Genomic DNA, 24470 nt, shown 5'->3' with positions numbered 1-24470 from the left:
CATATGAAGATCAAAAAAATGAATATCTTTACTTAATCCTATTTTTCCTGTAAATGTCCTGCAATGCAGGAAGTATGTATGTATCTCCCAGGCTCTTGTAATTTCTATTTCTGTTATTTACTTTTACTTTGAAATAAGCATGATATAACTGGATTTATATTTAAATGCATTTATGGACCATAATGCTTATGGAGATCAAATTTGAGTTTTTATTAAACAAACCAACTCTCCCCTAGCATTAGCTTCTTTAAAGTAACCTAAATAACCCAATTGAGCATTTGAATCTATAATAGAGGGCAAAGTCTATACTAGAGGGCAAAATCTACATAAAATAGTGGGCGAATTTTGAGAGCCAGCATCTCCCTCCTTCCCCCATGTTCAATATCTTTCCTTCTTTCTAGAAGTGTCAGTGAAGATACAGTAACATCACAGGAAAAACCTGAACCACAATTCTTTGTGCTCAAGCCTTTCCACCATTTTACAATGTTTAATATACTCCTTTTTCTTTTAAAAAAATTGCAGAGCAGAATGATTCAGGGTGTTCCTAAGAGCTGTAAATTATTGCCTGACAAAAAGCACTTCTGAATTGATGCCCTTTGCCCTAATTGGTATATGATTTCTTCTTCTTCTTTTTTTCAGGCCCTGCAACGAGCCAGTCAAATTATCGCAGAGATTAGAGAAACGCATCTTTGGTGAACAAACAAGAGACTTGAAAAGGGCTAGGTGTTATATACTAATGAAACTCCATGTGTACCGCAGCATGTAAAGTCTGCTTGTATCAAGAAGTTTGGTTCAGTTGTCTATGGACAGAAAAACATCCTATACTTTGCAAAGCAAATAATATTTAATCATCATTACCCCCCAGCTGTTTTCTGATGCAAAGAACAACCTTGTTTTATGTGGGACTGAATTAAATTAAAATGGAGGGGGAAAAAAAGCTAGGTTAAAATCCCAGTGCCTGGTTTGGTTAAATTAGTTGCCTGTGAATAGGATGAGCAGTATAGTATTGTGATGTAGCTTTTTCAGCTGCTTTTGCAATATAAGTTTTTAACCATGAAAGAAAGACCCTACAATATTTAATTATGAATTTAATTGCATGCCCTTGATCTCAAGCAGATGGGCAAGTACAGGAGAAATATTGCCTCTTAGCCATGTGATATGTAAGCTCAAAGATAGTTGGTTTAACTTCTGGTATTATTGAACTTTTCTTTGTTATAGAAATATGGAATATTTGATTAGTTAGCTGAGGAACAATAGAATTGGCAAGAAATGTCCATTCACCAGCTTCCTCTGGATGGGACCAAAAACCTGGGACCGTTCCCTTAAAATACCAGGCTTTAAAAAAATAAGTGGAAATAGTATGAAAGATCATGTCTCTCTTAAAAATCTTAAAAAGAACACTGAAGTAAAGGCAGCTGTCCATCACATCAACTTGGATCACCAGAATGTATTACTGCCTTTAAAAAAAAAAAACACCCACCAGTGATACAGCCAATTTGTTTGACTTCTCTACGATGACCAGCAAAAGCAACAATGGCATACTGATCCCTGAATATTTTATTATTTTAAAGCACAACACCTCTTATCACAGATTTTTTTTTTTTCCTTTTTAAAGGAAGCATATTAACTGTCGCGTTTGAAATGAATATTTCTAGCTTCCTTTGAGCAGCACACATTGGGAAGTAGGCAGTGCTTTCTTCCATGCATACTAGTGGAAAACCAAATTTTGGCTGATAGCGTCAACGTAACAGGCTAAAAAAGGAGTTGACCTAAATCATTTGAGACCGGACATTTTTAATATTCAGTAAGTTTGAAAGTATATGAGTTATTTTACACTGAAACATAGTTGCATTTACTGCTGTTAAATGTCTCTGCGTTCAGAATTATTACAGAAATTCACACCCACGTACAGGTTAATCATATGAAAAATAAAATTGTGTTTGAATCTCGTTTGTGGCCTTTGCAAATCTGTGGAACTAGATGGTCTTGAATTTAATAACTGCTATGCCAGGATTCTGGCAGAATTCAATGAATTGCATTAGTATATGAGTTAGAAGTACTATAGTATTTTATCTCTGCCATTACCCCATAAACATACACAAGCACACAAAACCAGACTGCTGTTTTACACAAATGTCTTGACAGCAGTATCCCCAACTCACAAACAAGCAATACATTATTCCATTACTCCTAGGACATGCCCAAATTAACCCCTGGGGAAATTACTCTGTTTTAGAGGAACTTTGGAAGAAACATTGTTTTCTTGTTTATATTAATTTCTGATTGGATCCTGCGTTTAAGAGCTGTGGTGGCACAGTGGGTTAGAAAGCAGTACTGCAGGCTACTTCTGCTGACTGCCTGCTGCCAGCAGTTCGATTCTCACCAGCTCAAGATTGACTCAGCCTTCCAAGGTGGGTAAAATGAGGACCCAGATTGTTGGCGGGATGCCATCTCTGTAAACCACTAGGACTGTAAAGCACTGTGAACTGGTATATAAATCTAAGTGCTATTGGTGTTAAGTGGGAACAGCCAACTGGATTTAAAGATTTTTCATCGCATAGGTAATGTTGCATGTTCCTGATAATTTTTGCATTGATCCGTGACTGAGAGATGTGGATGTTGGAAGTTTCCATTGCATCTTCAAAAGTAAACAAGAACATGGGTCAGACTAAACATGTTAACCCGTCATTAATAAAAATCTGTCTTGTTCTAAAAGTAATGTGAAATATAATTTTGAAGGCAAAGTTCATATTTCTTGCAATATTTAATTGCCCAGTTTGTCTCTGAAGTAAGTTGTTCTAATTTACATCAATACAGGCAGTTCCAAGAACTAACAACAGCTCTGAATCAATTCAAGTGGAGTGATATGACTACTTAGAGATGGGCCAACACAACTGTTTTATTTGGGCATATGGCAACTTTCTTCAGATTACACTGATTGATCTTTCTGGTGATGGTCTCCTAAATCTTGAGAAGTAGCTCTTTTGGAACAGGAATTGTTTCTGATGTTCCAAGTAAACCCCTTCTCTACTAGGGAAGATTAAGAAGATGGAATGTTTCCCAAATTGTTCCATTCCCAGTACATGTTTTACACTAGTCCAATTTCTATAATTTTCAATAGTTCTGGTACAATAGAAAGTATGAAATGTATGTCAAGGCAAGGTGCTTTTTAGTATTCTAGTCCTGGATCAGATCACAGTTAACTTTTACAGAAATATTTCTTCTTTAATAGATTTTTTGGGTCTAAAGCAATGTAAACCTCATCTGCCATAGCAAACATTGCAAAGATAAATGATTTGCAGTTTGAATCTACAAAAACTGAAGATTATGCATAGACAATTTGTCAGTTGCTAAAGTTATAACTAACTAACTCTGTAAAGTTGATAGTTTTTTACCAATAAATCAACTTTTAAAGTATGGTCAGTTTTAATAATCACTTGTCAAGGCAGCTGAGTGAAGTTTCAGTAAATGCAAGTATTTTAATTGCTTTAAATAGTTGTAACTACGATAGTAGTAGTTGCTTAGATTTGTTTAAAAAGAAGTGTAGCCCAATTTTTTCTGCTACTACTGTTTTTCAATCCTCCTTTATTAATGAAGTGTCTAAGAAGGATAAATACATGAAGTTAATACAATTATAATATAGCTTTGTGAAACATTATCCTAGTAAATAAGAAACAATATATCAAATGTACTCACAAGATGTGGACGTTAGCAATTCTGGTTCTTGTGGACAGTAAGGCCATCCAAAGAAATATTTTAATTGCCAGCATATGATCAGCACACCCCACTATTACAGACTGGGCATGTCAGATTAAACTACAAATCTGATTCCAATTATATAAATGCAATTTATGGCTACAGCCCAGCACTACTGTTGATGAATAGCAATTTGATAGTAACTAGATTCAGAGAAAACTAAGCTTTAAACAAAAGCAAGCTGGGAAAGCAGTAAAGGCAGCATTTGGTTATTGCAAAATATCTGTAATATCTTACTTGGAAAGCATAGGATATATAAAGCTCCTGCTGATATTTGATAATTTTAAAAATTAGACTTTTCACTTAGATTAGATCTCAAAGCTAAGTTATAATAAAATTAACATTTCTCACCTATCCCAGTATTTGTTTTGAAGCTGAAACCACTGATGTTTCAATAAGAAACTTAGCTGCATTTTTCAAGGCATTCTTACGTTTTTGTCCAAACTGTCCACCCCATAAAATGACACTAAATAAAATTTGTTATTGGCCAAGCGTGATTGGGCACACAAGGAATTTGTCTCAGGTGCATAAGCTCTCAGCATATTATCTTAGAAAATAGTGAACAAAATTGGTTATAGTGTTTAGAATAGGCCATTTTACCTAGAGCTTGTAATTCAAATAATACTGCAACTAGTAAGTCTTTGAAAATTCACTTTAATGTACTTATTGCAGAGAATATTTCCACAATGATTTATATATTTAAATTCCATTATAACTGAAACCATTACATGTACCATGTTTCCCCGAAAATAAGACCCTGTCTTATATTTTTTTGAACCCCGAAATAAGCACTTGGCCTTATTGCCATGTGCTCAAAAGCCCGATTAGGCTTATTATCAGGGGATGTTTTATTTTGGGGGGAACAGGGTATTTTCATGACTGAATGATGAAGTAAAACACCATCCATTTTCCAAATGATTCTGTAGGTAAGCAGGTCTCACTCAGTGAGAAAAAAACACTTTACACAACTGCTCCACTGTCCTTGATGTGTACTTCTGTATGTTATGCCTTTCTGATATCTTTGAAGGAAGGTGACTTTCATAACTTACTACAAACCTTAATATTGTCATTCTTCATGTGACAACTGAAGCCATTTTATAATATAATAGTTCTTCTTTCCAATCTTCAGTAGTGATAAACCATTACTGAGAATATGTTGTCCAAGAATAAGTACAGCTTCAGGATTAGTTTCTGTAATATGGTTTATAGAAACCGCACCAACTGTTATGTCACGGTATCTGGAAGAAGAAATTGTACAGTTGGACTTACTGCTAATAAATCTCAGATGGTTTAGAAGCAATGAGCATTTATCAGGAACATTAAGTAGGGCAGATTTGTTGTTTTTAAAACTTGGAAAAAGCAGACACCCTATATTCTGATAGAATTGCAAGTATCTCCTGCCCACACATGACCATCACCTCTGCTAGGCTCCCAGGCTGCCTGCAACTCCAAGGATCCCTGACTTCTCCTACCTATCTGTGACACCCCTTCACTCTTTATCTAGGACTCACAGTGTTTCCCACTTAATGACCCCTATATCTTAGGGTTATGACAGCAACCAGGATTGCCATTGTTAAGCAATGATGCCATCTGATGTACTTTATCATCCCTTCACTTAAGTGATAGCAATCCCAATTCCAATTGCCATTGTAACCTGAGGACTACCTGTATATAGGATTCATGGAAAATAACTTCTACATCAAGGCAATTTGTAGCATATCCTATAGAAAGCAGGAGTACAAAGAGACAAAAACATGTCCTAACTTACCCCTTTGGTCCATCTGCAATTGCATTAGTTTTCCGACACAAATCAAGTACTGTTGTTCCAGGTTCAAGTAGCATTTCTATGTAAGGTGCTTCTCTAAAGAGCTCCTGTAGCTCTTCGTCAGACATATTTTCTAATGCATCCACATTGCTGTAATAAAAGGCCTTTGTACATCTGGTAATAAAGAAGTAGGTATCAAAACGCGCACTGCACCAATATTTGCTATTCCAATTTTTCTCAATTTAGGAAGAGCACTTGAATGCTTCAAAGTGCTCTAGCGTTTACAATCATCCTGCTGGAAAAATACCATGAATAATGACAGCTTCATGTCTTCTCCCTCACTTTAGAAAATAAAATAAATATCTGCTGCTCCCAGTGGAAGAAACTCTTTTCATTTTGGGGATAGAGTAGGTTTAGAGGACTGGAAAGGCTTCAGTTCCAAAGTTCCTCTGCACCAATCATGTGCCTCAACATCCCTGCACACCATTTATGAAATAAATGATGAGAAAGTATCTTTACATTAGATTTTCCTTTCTTGGTTTAGAGCAGGGGTGTTAAACTCAAGGGCCAGGGGTTGGATGCGGCCCGCAGGGTGCTTAGATCTGGCCCGTGGGGCCACCATTAAAACAGCGGATTGGCCAGCAGTGCCTCTGTCAGCTAAAACGGACCTCAGGAGGGCTGTACGGGGCCCTCCCGAGCTCCGTTTTAGCTGGCAGAGGGTTGCAGGAGGCTGTTGCAGCTGAAAACGGAGCTCGGGAGGGCCGTGTGTGGCTCTCCCTAGCTCCGTTTTTGCTGGCAGAGGGTTGGAGGAGGCCATCGCAGCTGAAAACAGCTCACGACGGCTGTGTGCGACACTCCCAAGGTCGTGTTTGCTGGCAAAGGGTTGCAGGAGGCCGTTGCAGCCGAAAATGGGGTTTGGGAGCCTGTTTTCGCTGGCAGAGCGCTTGGGCCACCACAGGTGCCTCCGACATGAGTAACGTCGAGCTGGCCATGCCCACCCTGGCCACACAGACCCAGCCCCCCCTCCCCCAAGGTCAAGCACAACCCTGATGCGGCCCTCAATGAAATTGAGTTTGACACTCCTGGTTTAGAAGTTTCCAATTTGGGATGGAGAAATTAAGATGGGAAATCCAGAATTTAATTGCCTCTCTTTTTGCTATGTGTAAAGCTACAGCCTTGTTTATATATCCATTAACAGAACTTTTGTCCACCAAATGAGATTTAACAAATTCAATCTGTCTTTACCTCTTGGCAGATTCCAGACCATTCCTGCCATGAACAAGCTTAGTTACTTCAGCAGCAAGCCGCTTCTGAGGTCCCCGCCTCTCAGGTTCTTTAGCATGCACTTGCATGATATGATCAATTTCCATACCAGAAAGGAAAGTAAAAAGCTTCAAATACCTTAAAGAGGAAATAGCATTATTTTGCTTCAGTGTCACATAATGCAGATTTACAATTTTTTTTTGAAAAAATGTACATAATTTAAAAGTGGGACAAATACATTAATGTTTCCTTTTCTAGAAATATTGAAAATAAAACTTGACACTAGCAGTAATTAAGTTATTAAGCTGGTTATTAAGACCAGCTGTCTGCAATTACTGCAGGGTTCGAATCTCGCCAAGGCTCAAGGTTGACTCAGCCTTCCATCCTTTCTAAGGTAGGTGAAATGAGGACCCAGTTTGTGGGGGCAATAAGCTGACTTTGTATAAATATACAAAAGGATGAAGGCTATTGCTGAGCACATTGTAAGCCGCCCTGAGTCTTCAGAGAAGGGCGGCATATAAATCAAATAAAAAAAAAATTGTTTCTGATCAGTTAGAGCTAAAATAATATATGACAAACTAACCACAGCAAATTCAGAAACATTCAGCTCTGAAAATTGGGAGAAGTTTTGAAAATCAGGAATGTATTATCTGTAGTGTAATTTAAACAGCAAGCAGTGGAGTCAAAGCAGTGAACTTTCTTTGTTATTCATCAACCCATAAAATTGAGGATGTGTTTTAAGTATTTAATTTTAAAGTTTATCGAGTATCCAGTTGATCAGTTTGAACAGAGCTAGGCTCTTTGGGTGTCAAAAGTACTACTTCCTGAAGTTTGAGATGGCATAAACCAATTGTGAGGAGTGCTCTAAGCATCATTTAAAAAAAAAACAACCTACCACATATATTCTAACTTCTAGGGCCGTGATGGCAAACCTATGGCACGCTGGCCAGAGGTAGCACACAGCGCCCTCTCTGATGCCACGTGAGCCATCGCCCCAGTTCAGCTCCGCTGCGCATACATGTACGTCTCCCACCAGCTAGCTGATCTTTGGGTCTCTGCCGCGCATGCACGGGGGGGGGGGGACATGCGTGGGGGCCGGGTGGTTTTGGGAGTTCATGCACGCTTGGGCACTTGGTCTGGAAAAGGTTAGCCATCACTGTTCTAGGACATTCAAGATGAGTATTTTTTTCTCACTCCAACTTGATTGTCACAACAATTCTGTAAAACCAGTTAAAGAAATGGAGTCTTCTGCCCTTTATATACCAACATTATTGAAAATGTAAATAGAAACAATTAGAAAGCATCTGCGTACCTATTTGTGCTAGACTGAAAGTGAGCGAGCTCTATGGCTATAAAGCTTTGAATTCTGCTTTCCCCCGTTGATAGTCCAGCATCCTACAAATCATCATTCTAGCAAACTAGTCCTTTTGTTCGTAGCAGGAAAATAACTTTCCATGTAGAAATAGACTTGCCTTTCAACAGTGGCATCTGGCTGTCTGACAAAGAACTGATAGAGTTCAAAAGGAGAAGTCCTATTTCTGTTAAGCCAAACTGCATTCCCAGCAGATTTTCCCAGTTTATCTCCAGTAGTACTTGTAATAAGAGGCACAGTTATTCCATAGACATCTTTGTCAGTTACTCTGAAGAGAACAAAAATGGAAAGTTAATTGTCAATAGAGCTTGATATATATTTGATACTATCTAACTGATCACACCTAACACTGGACACAACATGGACAAATTCATGCGTAGTATTTCAGAAGTCGTATGCTGTTGCCTTCTTCCAAGGCCTTTAAAACCTGATTAAAACTCAAGTTTCCCTGCTCCTAGAGTCTAGACAGTGCCTTAACCACTAGATCAAACTGGCTCTTAAGTTCTTAGGTCATATTAAATGGCCAGCATATATTTTTTAAAACCCAACCATTTACAAACCAAATATATTTTAAGTTTTATAACAGTGTCCCTCAGCCTGATATCATCTTGATATATAGAGACTTGATATATCAAACTACAACTTGCTTTATTTTATTTTCAATCACCTATGTATATGACAGTAGCTATGCTCTAGGACATTGGATGCACATTAGGTTGTGGAAGGAATGTATGTCCAAGAGAGAAGAGCCGAGGTGAATGTGCAGTACTGCAGGCTACTTCAGCTGACTGCTAGCTGCAGTTCAACAGTTCAAATCTCACTGGCTCAAGGTTTCCATCCTTCCAAGGTGGGTAAAATGAGGATCCAGATTGTTGGGGGCAATATGCTGACTCTGTAAACCACTTAGAGGGCTGTAAAAGCACTATGAAGCGGTATATAAGTGCTATTGCTAGTCCAAATGTAGACAACTTACTTTCTTCAAATATTCTGGACCAACTCCCATCAGCTCTACCCAGAATATCCAACTGCAAAGAAGTGGTGAAATGTAGTCCACAATTTTGAAAAACACTTCCACTAATAAAAGTTCATTAACACTCACCTCAGTTCCCTCCCCAAAAGACACTGGGAGACAAATAATATTCAATTATTTTCTTATGGTTCTGAAATGTATTATTAGACAGAGCAGACTTGAAAACCCCCAAAAACCCCAAAGGGGAAGGAGACTGAAATGAAATTATGGCCCTTTTTCTAGTGTGAAAAGAGACACTACATGAGTACATTAAAGGTCAAAAAAGGACAGAGTTGAAGGAAAAAAAACCAGAAAGTCCAGTTGTCTCTTGAAAAAGCACCTTTGGAACAACCATGACCTGGATGACTGAGAATCTCCACAGACATTTAGAAAAAATAAAGGACATTGTTTATGTTAAAAGATGCTAGTATCAGTAGAAGAGGTTTGGAGTCTTTATAGAGGCTCTGGGTGAAACTCCAGTAAGGGCATCCTATAGTATTATCAGATGATACATTCCAGCTACAAAGATGATAATCTGATTTACACTGCTTTCTTAACCCTGGGTCAGTTCTGGAAGTATATAACCCATAACCTTGAATAGTTTGGGATTCTTTTACATTCTTGTGGCCAAGAGATCACTGTAGTCTCCTCCCTTGTGACTGCATGATTGTAACTTGTTGCTTATATCCTTGCGATTTATATTGATATTGACTGTTTCCTAGTATGATTTGATTGCTTATTGTACCGTATGACTGTCACTGGGAGTTGTGCCTTGTGATTCTTGACGAGTGTATCTTGTCTTTTTATGTACACTGAGAGCATATGCACCAAAGACAAATTCCTTGTGTGTCCCATCACACTTGGCATCCCATCCCATCCCATCCCATCCAGGGGTGAAATGCTCCCGGTTTGGACCGGCTCGGGCGAGTAGGTAGCCATGGCGGTGGGCAGTTCGGAGAACCGGTAGCAAAAATCCCTGCCCCTGCCCCCCATGCCCAGCTGAGCCGCGCGATCATCAGAGGCTTTTTTTCTTTTAAATGCCTCTGACGAGCCAAGCTCTGACGAGCCAAGCTCTGACGATCCCATCTGAGTTGCCTGATCGGCAGAGGGTTTTTTAAAAACCCTCTGACGATCAGGCAACTCAGCTGGGATCGTCAGAGCCTTTTGAAAGCATTTTTAAATATGGTTTTACATGTAAAAAATGGTTTTAAAAGTTTTTTAAAAATGGCCACGCCCACCCAGTCACATTCCCCACCAAGCCATGCCCACAGAACCGGTAGTAACAAATTTTAGATTTCACCACTGATCCCATCCCACCCCACCTATCCCTATCATCCCTATCCCTATCCCTATCCCTATCCCTATCCCTATCCCTATCCCTATCCCTATCCCTATCCCTATCCCTATCCCTAGTCTAGTCTGATAATAAAATATGCTTTGTTGCATCTAACTTCAAACACTTTGGTTCCTTGTTTAAGGCAGGCCTTGTCCCACAACACCTAGTCAAATTAAAGCTTACCTCCCATGGAACCCACAAGAGAAAGACCAAGGGAGTCAAATAACAAAAAGTGTGACATCATCTCACAATATCCATGATTTACATACTTGTACCAGATGCAAGTATGTCATAGATTTTGTGTGATGACATCACTTATACAGTGGGGCAAAAAAGTATTTAGTCAGCCACCAATTGTGCAAGTTCTCCCACTTAAAAAGATGAGAGAGGCCTGTAATTGTCATGATAGGTAGACCTCAACTATGAGAGACAAAATGAGAAAACAATCACATTGTCTGTTTTGGAAAGAATTTATTTGGAAATTATGGTGGAAAATAAGTATTTGGTCACCTACAAACAAGCAAGATTTCTGGCTCTCACAGACCTGTAACTTCTTCTTTAAGAGGCTCCTCTGTCCTCCACTCATTACCTGTATTAATGGCACCTGTTTGAATTTGTTATCAGTATAAAAGACACCTGTCCACAACCTCAAACAGTCACACTCCAAACTCCACTATGGTGAAGACCAAAGAGCTGTCGAAGGACACCAGAAACAAAATTGTAGGCCTGCACCAGGCTGGGAAGACTGAATCTGCAATAGGCAAGCAGCTTGGTGTGAAAAAAATCAACTGTGGGAGCAATAATTAGAAAATGGAAGACATACAAGACCACTGATAATCTCCCTCGATCTGGGACTCCACACAAGATCTCACCCCGTGGGGTCAAAATGATCACAAGAACGGTGAGCAAAAATCCCAGAACCACATGGGGGGACCTAGTGAATGACCTGCAGAGAGCTGGGACCAACGTAACAAAGGCTACCATCAGTAACACACTACACCGCCAGGGACTCAGATCCTGCAGTGCCAGACGTGTCCCCCTGCTTAAGCCAGTACATGTCCGGGCCCGTCTGAAGTTTGCTAGAGAGCATTTGGATGATCCAAAAGAGGACTGGGAGAATGTCATATGGTCATATGAAACCAAAGTAGAACTGTTTGGTAGAAACACAACTCGTCGTGTTTGGAGGAGAGAGAATGCGGAGTTGCATCTAAAGAACACCATACCTACTGTGAAGCATGGGGGTGGCAACATCATGCTTTGGGGCTGTTTCTCTGCAAAGGGACCAGGACGACTGATCCATGTACAGGAAAGAATGAATGGGGCCATGTATCGTGAGATTTTGAGTGCAAACCTCCTTCCATCAGCAAGGGCATTGAAGATGAAACGTGGCATGACAATGAGCCCAAACACACTGCCCGGGCAACAAAGGAATGGCTTCGTAAGAAGCATTTCAAGGTCCTGGAGTGGTCTAGCCAGTCTCCAGATCTCAACCCCATAGAAAATCTTTGGAGGGAGTTGAAAGTCCGTGTTGCCCAGCGACAGCCCCAAAACATCACTGGATGCTCTAGAGGAGATCTGCATGGAGGAATGGGCCAACATACCAGCAACAGTGTGTGCCAACCTTGTGAAGACTTACAGAAAAAGTTTGACCTCTGTCATTACCAACAAAGGATATATAACAAAGTATTGAGATGAACTTTTGATATTGACCAAATACTTATTTTCCATCATAATTTGCAAATGAATTCTTTCCAAATCAGACAATGTGATTGTTTTCTCATTTTGTCTCTCATAGTTGAGGTCTACTTATGATGTCAATTACAGGCCTCTCTCATCTTTTTAAGTGGGAGAACTTGCACAACTGGTGGCTGACTAAATACTTTTTTGCCCCGCTGTATACCTTAGACTTATATACCGCTTCACAGTATGAATGTGATTTTGTGTGATGGCATCACTTACATACCTTAGACTTACTAGAGTTATGTACCGCAAATATGTACCGTAAATGAACATGACATGCCAACGCATCCCTTTGCCACATCAAGAGTTGCTGGGCGCCCTGCAAACCTCCCCAACTCCTTCCTGTCTTACTTAGAGACGAGGTCGTAGCCAGACATGATGTTGCCCAACTGGTCGGCTCCGCCCAGCTGAATGAGGCAGCCGTAGCCACGGTACAAATGCAGGAAGTCGTAAGCTTGAAGGGCCGGGTAGAGAAACTCGGCCAAGCCCATGCCTTCGGGGCTTTTCAAGCGGGCCTTGCAGCTCTGGCGGCTCAGCAACGTGCCCATCCGGAGGTGACCCCCGACTCCGGCCAGGAAGCCGATGACCGACTCGCTCTCCAGCCAGCTGGCGTTGTCCAGGAAATGGACGCTGCCCAGGCGGTTGCCTTCCTCGGCCCAGAAGAGCTCCCGGTGGTTCTGGAAGAGCCGCTGGAGCCCCTCGAGGAGGCCCCGCGCGCGCTCCCGGACCTCCTCCGCCGTCAGCGGCTCCCGGGCTTTGGTGCGGCCGCTGGGGTCGCCCAGCTGCGCCGTAGCGCCGCCCACCAGGGCGATGACGTCGTGGCCGGCCCGTTGGAAGTGCAGCAAGCCCAGCACCGCCAGCAGGTGCCCGACGTGCAACGAGTCGGCCGTGGGGTCGAAGCCGCAGTAAGCCGTCACGGGAGGGCGGCCGGGTTGGAGGAGCTCGATGAGCTGCTCCTCGGCGGGCTGAGGCGGGAACACCTCCTGGAACAGACCGCGCTGGTACTGGGTGGCTAAGAGACCCTTCGCCACGGGAGAGGCCGGCGTCGGACGGGCGTCTGGCTGCTGGTCGTGACGCTGCCGCCGCGTCTGCGAAACCAGGAGTCGGGGCGGCGGCGGCGGCCTCCGAGCCGAAAGAAACCATAGGCGCCCGGCCCGGAGCGTGGGCGTCGCCATCTTGCCTACGGAAAGTCCGCTGTGCTTTGAGCGCGAGGCATGTCGGGATGGGGGCGGGGCCAAAGCGTCCCATCCCTCTAGCGCAGGGGTTTCCAACCTTGGCCAGTTTAAGCCTGGCGGACTTCAACTCCCAGAATTCCCCAGCCAGCTTTGGAATTCTAGAATTCAGCATAGCTGGCTGGGGAATTCTGGGAGTTGAAGTCCGCCAGGCTTAAAGTGGCCAAGGTTTGGAGACCTCTGCTCTAGTTGCAGCAGCGGCAGGGGGGAGGGGGGAAGAAATCGCTGCCTCCAGAATCATCCGGACTGGAACCTGAGGGGCCAGGGATGCTTCCTTGAGATTCCCACGTTTCCAAATTTGCTGGCTTGAAGGTGGTGGGGAATTGTCCCCCAAAGCAGCGGCCTTAAGCTTTAGACATGCATTTCAGAATGGGCTGCAGCCTATTTCATTTCCTGTCGGATGAACTTCCAAATCGATTGTGAAGAGGGAGTGTTGGCTGCTCACCCAGTATTGGTTGTGAAGAGCTTGGGGATAACCGCACTTGGATTCCTCTGCATCCAAAACTGCTTACATTCTGTCCACCCTAGAGAAAAAGAGCTGTTCCTTTATGTTAAATATAAGCCAACCAATCAACGAATTGCTGCCATGTGGAATGTCATGCTCTCCTCTTCCAGAATATTTATGTATCAAAATATAGACAGTAAACGAGGATAACACAGTAGAAGCATCAGAAATGGGATCTTTTTCCTTTGAAGGATAAAGACGGAAAGAAGCCTGGTTCACCCCCAAGACTAAAAGAAAACACACTCATAGAAATAGAATAGAATATAATTCTTTATTGGCCAAGTGTGATTGGACACACAAGGAATTTGTCTTTGGTGCATATGCTCTCAGTGTACATAAAAAGACAAGATACATTCGTCAATTATCATAAGGTACAACACTTAATAATAGTCATAGGGTACAAATAAGCAATCAAATCATACTAAGAAACAATATCAATATAAATCGTAAGGATATAAGCAACAAATTTACAGTCATGCAGTCATAAGTGGGAGGACTTCCTCTCTAGTTTTTCCTCTCTTAATTAGCGTCTACATTCATTTTTTAGAAGGATGTAGAAAATTCTATTATGTATCCCCAGAGTAAATATGGGTACCTCACTCCCAGCAGGGATGGATGGAGTGATGTTAAGAATGAAGAATGAATGTTTGACGTATGTGAGGATCTTGTACATTTCTTTTATCTTAAAAAAAAGGGTCATGCAGATTTCCACCACAGCATTTTTTGAAACGATCAGGTTAATACCATAGAATTGGAGTTGGATGGCATCCTAGAGAACATCTAGTTCAAACCCCTGCTTATTTTTGTATCCATTACAGCATCTCTGACAAATCATTCATTCAACCTCAGATTGAAGACTTCTAGGGCGGAACGCACCACACGACAACCCATTCCATTGGCTGATAGCTCATACAATCATACAGTTCCTTTTTGTTACTTACAACTGGTTTTAGAAGTTCCGGCTGTCACACCGTTCACATGATCACAATTCAGGCACCACACAACAGCTGTACCATCCCACAGACATGGAATCACCATTTGCAATCTTCTCTGCCACAAGCAAAGTTAATGGGGAAGCCAGCAGTAAGGTTGCAAGTTTTTATTTTATTTGTATCCCACCTTTATTATTTTTTACAAATAACTCAAGGTGGCGAACATATCCAACATACTTCCTTCTCTTATTGTTCTCACAACAACAACCCTATGAGGTGGGTTGGGCTGAGAGAGAATAATTGGCCAAGGTCATCCAGTTGATTTTCAGAGTTAAGGCAAGACGAGATATCCTGGTCTTTTTCTCTCTAGCCTGGTGCCTTAAGCACTAGACCAAACTGGCTCCGGCAAGTCCCCTCAGCCTCTCTTCGCTCCTGTGTGGTGCACTGCACCCTGCTTCCCCCTCACATGATGTCCTTACCTCCTTACTTGGGACACCCACTATTTCCCACTTTAGGACCCACATATCTTGGGGTTACAATGGCAACCAGGACTGCCAGGAGTGTCGCTAATCAACACAGTCATGTGATGTCACGATCTGTAACTGTCAATTAGCAAGGAGGCAATACCAGTCCTAATTGCCGTTTAACCTGAGGACTATTTGTTTAAAAATCAGACTATAGTAAAAACTAACCCATTTTTTTACGGTTTACCAAAATTGGCAACTCTTTCCTTTTTGTAGAAATTAATCCTTTTAATTCTTTTAGTACTGGATGTTTATTTTATTTTATTTTATTTATTTATTTATTAGTCATATTTCTATGCCGCCCACTCTCCGAGGACTCTGGGCGGCTTACACCAAAGACAGTATACTAAATAGCATATTGCCCCCTAACAATCTGGGTCCTCATTTTACACACCTCTGAAGGATGGAAGGCTGAGTCAACCTTGATCCGGTGAGATTTGATCCGCTGATCTCCTGAATTAGCAGTCAGCTGAAATAGCTGCAGTACTGCACTCTTAACTACTGCGCCACCTCGGCTCTTGTTTAGGGTTGTTTATCCTCATTTCCAAATTTATATGTCAGGGTTCCAAGTAACACCCCCAACTAAAGAAGACTCTGAGGCTAGCAATTCCTCAAAAGATCCATTTTATTAGAGATGTCATACTGGCACATCTGGGAAAACCCGAATCTGAAAATTCCCGGGTTTTCCCCACCCAAAAGAAAGTCAAAGACCCATCCCCTGCACCCACATGTCCGTCACACGATCCAATCAATCCACCGTCCAAACTGGAGACAGCTATCCAGGCGCAAGCTAAACGTCCTTGACTCTCCGAGAAAAGAATGTTGTTATGGCTATATATCTTCACCAACTCCTTGTAAATCCCCCCTCCCGTTTTCCCAGGCACTAAATGTGGTAGCCCTGAAGTTCGAAGGAAAAGATGGTCTCCAGGGTTGACGTTATATTCTTTTACCTTTCCATGTTTATGTATTTATCAATCCAATTTGCATGCTGCCCATCTAAGGAAACTCTGGGTAGTGAACTAAAAAAAGCAAAGCATTTCATTAAAATTAATTTTAATTATTAAATCAAAATTATTAAAAGAGAGTCAGTTCAGTCTAGTAATTAAGGCACGGGTGTCAAACTTGCGGCGTCACGTTGCCGTCACGTGATGTATCACAACGTTTTCCCCCTTCACAGAATGGGTGAGCGTGGCCTAAGTCTGACACATCCGTCCCACAGGCCGCCAGTTTGAAACCACTGAATTAAGGCATCAGGCTAGAAGCAAGGAGTCTGTGTTCTAGTCCCACCATGGCCATGAAAGCCTGCTGAGTGACTTTGGGTTAGTCACTCTCTCAGCTCAACTCACCTCACAGGGTTCTTGTTTTGAGGAAAATCGGAGGAAGGTATGTTGTATATGTTTGCCACCTTGAGTTATTCATAAAAATAATAAAGGCAGGCAATAAATAAATAAAAGAAACCAAGCCAAGATCCAAAAGAAGCTCAGTGATCATTGACCACATATACCCATGCCAGAGCAACTATGATTGACATCCCAGCACTAATACCTAGGGAAGAATCAGGTGTTCAAGCCGCCTGAGAGGTCAATAAAGTTAGGGCCACCTATTTCTCGGGCTTGCAAAGGGCAAAGAAGCTATACTTTTTGGACCTACCACTTGACACTTTCACAATGAAGACTCAGAGCACCGTTGTGACCCAGGCCCAAGTAGGTAGTATTCGACGCAAACAGTTCCAAAACAAACACTTTATTAGAACAGCTGAGAATTAACTCATTCTCAGCGTAGTCCAAACTAAATCAAAACAAAGTCTTCATAACACAAATTCTTCAGTCTAATCACCAACCTTGGTAGAATTAGGCAAACTGCCAAAGGCTTCTCTTGGCAAAAGTTCAAAAGCAGAAGACGCCGACGAGATAAGTGCAGCAAGACTATCAACGTTGTTTTTGATAAAGAGCCCAAGAGCCGTTGCTGGTCTTTTTAAGTCTTATGGGAGGGCCCAATCATCTCTTGGCCCTACTCCCAAGCCTTCCTCTTTGCTTTAGCTGCTCTTGCCTTCTGGCAGCTCTTCTCATACGTGCACTAGGAACAGGCTCCTTCTGTTCCTCTGACTCTCTACTGTCAGCCTCTGGAGGCTCCGGAGTCCGCACATCACTCCCCGATGGCCCTGGCCCCATCTCTGCCTCCGACGCAGAGCCTTCATCCGGGCCTTCCCCAGCCTCCAGGACGGGCCCATGTTCTTCCTCAGCCTCATCGCTGTCCAACTCCGCCGCCAGCTCCGCAGGCTGCTGGCGAACCACAACAAGCATGCTTCATACCAGCTTGAACAATTTATTTATTTAAATCTTAAGTTGATAATACAAGTCCAACTCATTATAGCAAAGCACTAGCTAATTAACTTCAAAAGGTCTTAAAAGTTGCCAGACTTGAAAAACACTGATCTAGAGACATTCTTCTTCTTGTGCCATATCCGTCATTGCACGTTGGCGACCATGATGGCAATCCTATTTTTATCAGCAGCCGCATGAAAAAGTGCTGCTGAGTTTTGTCCAAACCAGTCCCTTAGATTTTGAAGCCATGATATTTTTCTTCTGCCTGGACCTCATTTGCCTTCAATCTTTCCCTGGAGGATTAAGTGAAGTATGGCAAATTTTTCCAGGTGTCACATCACATATCCAAAATATTCTAACTTTCACTTTTTAATGGTTTTGATTATTTCCCTTTGCTTTCCCAGGCTGCTTATCACCTCATTTCTGATTTTGTCAACCCAGCTTATACATAACAGCCGCCTGTAAATCCACATTTCAAATGCTTCTAGTCTCTTCTAGTCTCTTCTAGAGACATTCCAGCCTCCAAATCACTACAATCTCTCATTCCAGGAGATGGCAGCATTGTACTTAGCCTCTAATTATGCCACTATAGTTTTAATGGACTCTGATCACAGAATTTATTATATAATTTCAATCATTCAGAATAGAGTTGGAAGTGACCTTCGAGGTCTTCTAGTCTAACCCCTGCTCTAGCAGGAGACCCTTTACCAGGGGTCTGCAACCTTAAATACTGAAAGAGCCATTTGGACCTGTTTCCCACAGAAAAGAAAACACTGGGAGCCACAAAACCTGGGTGGGCGTGGCCAACTCGATGTCACTCACTTCCACCAGTCACATGATCCCCCTAGCCACGCCTACCCAGCCGGTCATTAGGGCAGAGAACCCGTTGTTAAAAAACACCAGGAACCACAAAATCCTTTTGACATCTCTCTCTCTCCCCTCCCTTCCTTCCTCCCTCCCTCTCTCTCTCCCTCTCTCTCTGTATCTCTCTATGTCTCTCTCTCTCTCCCCCTCTCTCTATATCCCCCTATCTCTGCCCTGGTCACTTCTCCATCCCCCACAATAATCCTTACCTTCTCCGGCCAGGCGAGGAGTGACTGGGAGGGGAGGGCAAGTGGTGGGGCCAGCCAGTGGTGGGATCACCTGATAGGGAGCCACAGCAGAGGGCCCAAAGAGCCGCATGTGGCTCCGGAGCCGCAGGTTGCTGATCCCTGCCCTATACCATTTCAAATAGGTGGCTGTTCAGTCTCTTCTTAAAAGCCTCCAGTGATGAAGCACCTACAACTTCTGAAGGCAAGCTGTTCCACTGGTTAATTGTCCACTGTTTGGAAATTTCTTCTTAATTCCAGGTTGCTTCTCCCCTTGATTAGTTTCCATCCATTGTTTCTTGTCTTGCCTTCTAGTGCTTCGGGAAAATAAATAAGTTGAATTTTTGGAAAAGGTTATAGGTAGCATATTGTAAGTGTGTCAACATGCCTTTTATACTCTACTAATGTTGAACCATATTGTTAAGAACTTCATTATCGTTCACTGCCCAGAGTCACTTATCTGAAATGGGCGGCTACAACTATAGAAAATAAATAAATAAAACCATTTTGTTCCACGAAGAATGCGGAATAACAGAGAGTACAGTATAATACCCAAAAGGCTGTGCAATACAAAGAAAACTACTATGTGCTCCAGTGCAATTCTAAAATTTAGAATTGTGGCTGAAAGTTACATCTAGAATTTTTTTTGGTTAGGAAACGGGTGTCTTAGTGTGACTTTCTGTTTGCTTGTTTTCTGAGAATGGTTGAGATAAGATCAAGCCAAGATATGCTACTTTGTTGTGTGAAAAGGAAGAGAGTTAGAATCTGAACAAGGAATGGGATTGTCTTCATTTATCTTTTTTTGCATGTAATTTAAGATATATACTGTCTAGTGGGTGTGGTTGTGGGCACACCTTCAAAACAGTATTGACTTCTAGAGACTGCCTGAATTAGTACCTGCAGTTTTATTGGTAAGGTTTTTCAAAAGTGGTTTGCCATTGCCTCTTTCCTAGGCCTGAGAAAGAATGACTGGCTGAAGATCACCCAACTGGTTTTGTGCCTACAGTGCAGGGGTGGGTTCTACATTTTTTTACTATCGGTTCTGTGGGCGTGGCTTATTTCATGGGTGTGGCTTGATGATCATGTGACAATTCTTTAGGATTTAGCAGAGGTACTGGTCTACCAGGCTTTTAACTGCTTGCAGAGCTGTACTGGTCTACTCATTTATTTTTGCAGGCACTGGTCTACCCATTTATTTTTGCAAGCACCGGTCTACTCATTTGTTTTCTTTTAACACTGATCAGCTGTAGGGCGGCTCTTTGAAGCCTCGCGGCAAGAGTTTAAACAGTTTTTTTCCCACTAGCCATCAGCTGGGACTCAGGAGGCAGCAATAGATTGGGGGTGGGGCCAAATAAAAGGTAAGAATAACTGGGGGCAGGGGGGCAGAACTGGTTCGGTGATGTCATATCGTCACCACGACCAGCTCGGCGGAACCGGGAGGAACCCACCATTGCTACAGTGGGATCAGAATTCATGGTCTCCTAGTTTTTAGTTTGGTGCCTTAATCATTACACCAAACTGGCCCTCTATTCATCGGTAGCAATAGCTAGGTTTTTAAGACAATAATAAAATACTACATGGTCTATGGAACTGTTTTTTAAAATCTAATTCCAACTAAAAATGGAAAAAGTTCAGCAACTCTATAAAATATCTGTGGTGTGAGATGCCAAGAACAAGGGAAGAACATAGAGTTCATGGATTTTGATTGGTACTTTTCAAAGTGGTTCATTTTCCATTTTGAAGAGGTCTCAAAATGGCCATTGCTGAGAATTCTGGAAACTGAAAATCAGATTTTATATATTGGGGAAAACAGGAGTGAGTAGGCTATTAGTGATTAAGGACTATATGTTAAAAAAAAAGATACCTAAGGATCTCGGGGACATAACATCCTCATAATGATCTCACAGAAGGCAAGGGCAAAATCGTTTTTTAAAATGGAGTATTTTTTAAAAAGACAAACATCGATACACTTAATTCTACTGGAAACAAAAGTATTTTAAGCCTCACTTGTCAAAAACATTACAGTTAAACTGTAAATCTTATATTTCTGAAATCTACCTTTGAGTAGATTTAAAGTTATGAATAGACAGGTTTATTCTATTATAGACAAGTTGGTTTTTTTTGTTTATTGAACTATTTTAAAAAGTAAAATGATGGCCTTTTCATTTCATCCCAATTTAAGTTTCTATTTAGTAAGATTTTTTAAAAAAAAAATGTGTATGAATGGATCTGGGTGCTTGTGGAATGAGCTAATCTCTGTTCCAAGTATCTTGGGGTCAAAATGTCAAATCTTTTAAAATACTGTTAAATTTATTAGATGCTTTTTTAGACAGATCCAACCCTTTGTTTGAAAGTTATGCCAAAACAGATTTTTTTTTCAACTGACAAAACATTGCCTGCTTTCACTCTTACATTCTGATTTTTTCCCCCCTGCTTTTAAAAGTACCAATTAGCTCCTCTCAGACCTAATTTTGCATACCTGGTAGGTTTTGTAAGGTAAACATAATGCAGACTTTATGTTTTTAATTCCTGTAGAAGCATTCTGGAAATATAACACTATTTTGTAATTACTATTTTTTGTTCATCAGATCAGTTTATAGAGCTGTCAGAATGAGGTGTGATTGACAGGGTAATGTACAAAATTGAAAACAACAAATAACAATCGAAATCATTACATTAAATCTCACCCGGGCAACTTCAAACAGCAAAACACACAGCAGAAATCATTAGAGACTGTCAAAATAAAGAGTTAAACCTCCCAAGCCAATGCCTAGGAGAAAAAAAACAGATCTTCAGCGCCTTCTGAAAACCAGGCAGGGTTCAGACTATCTGAATGTTAGCAATGCTGTTGTTAGCAATGTTGGCAGACATGTTGACAGAGAAGAGTGTCTCCTGGGTTTCACCAGACAGGATTATTGAAATGATCTGGAGATCTGGAGCATACCCAACTTGTCAGATTTTATTGGATGGGCAAAATTAATTGGAGACAGGAGATCCCACAGATCACTACATCCTGTGCCACGAAAGGGAAAATTCAGCACCTTGAACTCCACTTGGGAGCCCATTGCAGCTTGCAAAGCAACATTGTCGCTGTTAGCCTTTCAAGGTAGTCCAGCCAAGAAGCACAACCATGAATACTAACTCCTATCTTTATTATAAGTTACATTAACAGATTCCAATAAAGGAGAATATTTGTAGCTCGGGGTTGAAATGAGTGGTCCTTGGTGCTCTCTGAAGTTGGTTGTTTTCTTGCAGATGTTTCATTACCCAAACTAAGTAATTCTAGCACTGATGATGTTACCTAGGTTGGGTAATGAAACGTCTGCAAGAAACCAAGCAAGTTCAAAGAGCTCCAAGGACCGCTCATGAACAGATTCTTGCAAGACTGAAAGTATTTATCCCCTCCTTTCTTTTTCTTCCCCATAAAACTAGAGAGAGTGTCTTCTGAAACCCCTCGTGCCCCATGTCCTTCTATGGACTGAGACTTTTTTTACATGCTGATTTCCTTGCCTGTAGTTCTTGTCAGTCAAAGTCATTCCCAGATGCCCTTTCAGTGACATGGATACCCTCTGGAATTATTACTAGGATGTTAGTAATGTGTTGTTGTTATCAGCAGCTGACTGTACCAAACAAAACTCAGAATTCTCATTGGAGGCACAAATGACCGAGTTCAAATTATCCTATTTTGGACCAGGAGTGAAATGCTCCTGGTTCGGACCGGATCGCCTGATTCGGTAGCGATGGAGGCGGGTGGTTCGGAGAACCGATAGCAAAAATCCCTGCCCCCCTCCCCATGCCCAGCTGAGCTGCACAATCATCAGGGGCTTTTTTTTTTTTACTTTTAAAAGAATTTTTTCTACAACCTCTTCGGCCGAAAAAATGCTTTTAAAAGTAAAAAAAAAAAGCCTCTGATGATCGCACGGCTCAGCTGGGATCGTCAGAGGCATAGGGGTTTTTTCTTTTAAATGCCTCTGACGATCCAAGCTGAGTTTTTTAAAACGCCTCTGACGATCAGGCAACTCAGCTGGGATCGTCAGAGCCTTTTGAAAGCATTTTTTTAACAACCTCTTTGCTGAAGAGGTGGTAGAAAAAATGGTTTTAAAAGTAAAAAAAAAAATTGGCCATGCCCACCCAGTCACATAACCCCCCCACCAAGCCATGCCCACAGAACCGGTAGTAACAAATTTTAGATTTCACCACTGCTTTGGACTCATGAAAAGACTCAGCTTTCTGGAAAAGGCTTTAATGCTGGAAAAGAAGGAAGAAAACAAGATGATGACCAGTTGCAAGATGGATGGATTCCGTTACTGCGGCAATGAGTGCACCATTGGAAAACCTGAAACATTAGGTTAGGGGCAGATAGTCATGGAGAAAATCAGTGTGTCACTAGGAGCTGAAAACAACTTACTGGCTGCTCTTCTTCTTCTTCTTCTTCTTCTTCTTCTTCTTCTTCTTCTTCTTCTTCTTCTTCTTCTTCTTCTCCTCCTCCTCCTCCTCCTCCTCCTCCTCCTCCTCCCTCCCTCTCCCTCCCTCCCTCCCTCTCTCTCTCTTCCCCCTCTCTCTCATGTTCTATTTATGGTCTGTATCTGTCTGTCTGTCAGTCTGTCTTTCTCTCGCTATCTAATCTATCTATCTATCTATCTATCTATCTATCTATCTATCTATCTATCCCCTACCTATCATCTCTCTCCCTCTCCCACCCTCCCTCTCCCTCTCTCTCATCTATATATATAAAAGCAAAATACCACTCATGCATCATTACGAAATCTCCAGAACAGTAAAGCCTACAAACTTGAAATTTGCCACGTATGTTCCTCTTGGCTTCTAGGTGCTCACTAAGTAAGGATTTTTCAAAATGATCATCAGAGCATTAGTATTTTCTATATTATTATTAACAAGCTCTGATGCTAAGGAGTTCTACTCCCACTCCCCACCTGAAAAGAAATATGTTCCAAATGCAAAACACAAGCAGAGGAGAGGAGTTTCCGTTTCAGTTTTACTTTCACAGTAGCAAGCAGGGGATAGGATAAGGGAGGCTTCTGTGGGGCAAGGCTGAGGGAGAGAAGGGGATAGGATAGGGGAGGCTTCTGTGGGGCAAGGCTGAGGGAGGGAAGGGGAGAGGAGAGGCTGATCATAACTACTCATTAATTTTCAAGCTGTAGTGTCGATTTATCAAGCTCGATCACATAGTTTCGTAGCGGAACACGGGTATTCAACTAGTTTATTTAATATTCTTATGTTACCTCTTAAAAAAAAAGAGACAATTTCCCCTCTCCCCCGAAACATAATCTCCTTGACAAAAGTACTTTCTTTCCTCTGCTTCATCTCCAAATTCTGCATCTCAGAACTCACACAAGCTAAAATTCTGCAGTGCACTTCCAGTGATTGATCGTCCGTTATGTTAGAGAAGGACTGGTCCCAGGGGCATGAAGGCATCCATTTGACAGTAAATACATCCCTGCATAAATAACACTACTGAACTTTAACCCCAGGAAAAAGAAAATCACTTCTGAATCTGCTTTAAATCCCAGTTTCAAGCCCTAAAGGAATTTCAGGAGAATGTGTCTCTACTGGGGGGAAAAGCAAAGATAAAATGCTTATGATAAATTAGAAACGAGCTGAGT

General features: G+C 41.7%; 2 protein-coding genes across 6 annotated transcripts in view; one reads left to right on the top strand and one right to left on the bottom strand.

Annotated features, from left to right (window-relative positions):
- Nucleotides 1-1908, top strand: part of DNM1L (dynamin 1 like) — a 43241-nt gene extending 41333 nt beyond the window's left edge. For all 5 annotated transcript variants that reach the window (XM_070946639.1, XM_070946637.1, XM_070946638.1 and 2 more), the window contains one exon: nucleotides 640-1908. In XM_070946639.1, coding sequence (XP_070802740.1) covers nucleotides 640-696 — 57 coding nt within the window. In that variant the 3' untranslated portion in view covers nucleotides 697-1908. The remainder of the gene's footprint in view (nucleotides 1-639) is intronic.
- A 2488-nt stretch (nucleotides 1909-4396) lies between these two features.
- Nucleotides 4397-13416, bottom strand: YARS2 (tyrosyl-tRNA synthetase 2). The gene is made up of 5 exons (XM_070947205.1): nucleotides 12593-13416; nucleotides 8257-8424; nucleotides 6767-6922; nucleotides 5525-5695; nucleotides 4397-4994 (listed from the first exon to the last, which is right to left on the bottom strand). The coding sequence occupies exons 1-5, from the start codon at nucleotides 13414-13416 to the stop codon at nucleotides 4823-4825; spliced, it is 1491 nt and encodes a 496-aa protein (XP_070803306.1). The 3' UTR covers nucleotides 4397-4822.
- Nucleotides 13417-24470: the final 11054 nt, after the last annotated feature.

The sequence above is a fragment of the Pituophis catenifer genome, unplaced genomic scaffold (assembly GCF_029215685.1).
Source record: "Pituophis catenifer annectens isolate HBS135680 unplaced genomic scaffold, rPitCat1.0.hap2 SCAF_7, whole genome shotgun sequence".
NCBI lineage: Eukaryota > Metazoa > Chordata > Lepidosauria > Squamata > Colubridae > Pituophis > Pituophis catenifer.
This window is presented reverse-complemented; position numbering and strand designations above follow the sequence as displayed.

Excerpts from the sequence above, each read along its gene's own strand:
- YARS2 (XM_070947205.1), bottom strand. The coding sequence starts at position 13,416 with ATGGCGACGCCCACGCTCCGGGCCGGGCGCCTATGGTTTCTTTCGGCT. Across the intron at positions 8,425-12,592 it reads GGCTACGACCTCGTCTCTAA|AGTAACTGACAAAGATGTCT; the intron begins GTAAGACAGGAA and ends TGTTCTCTTCAG. Across the intron at positions 5,696-6,766 it reads GGTCTGGAATCTGCCAAGAG|ATGTACAAAGGCCTTTTATT; the intron begins GTAAAGACAGAT and ends CTTTATTACCAG.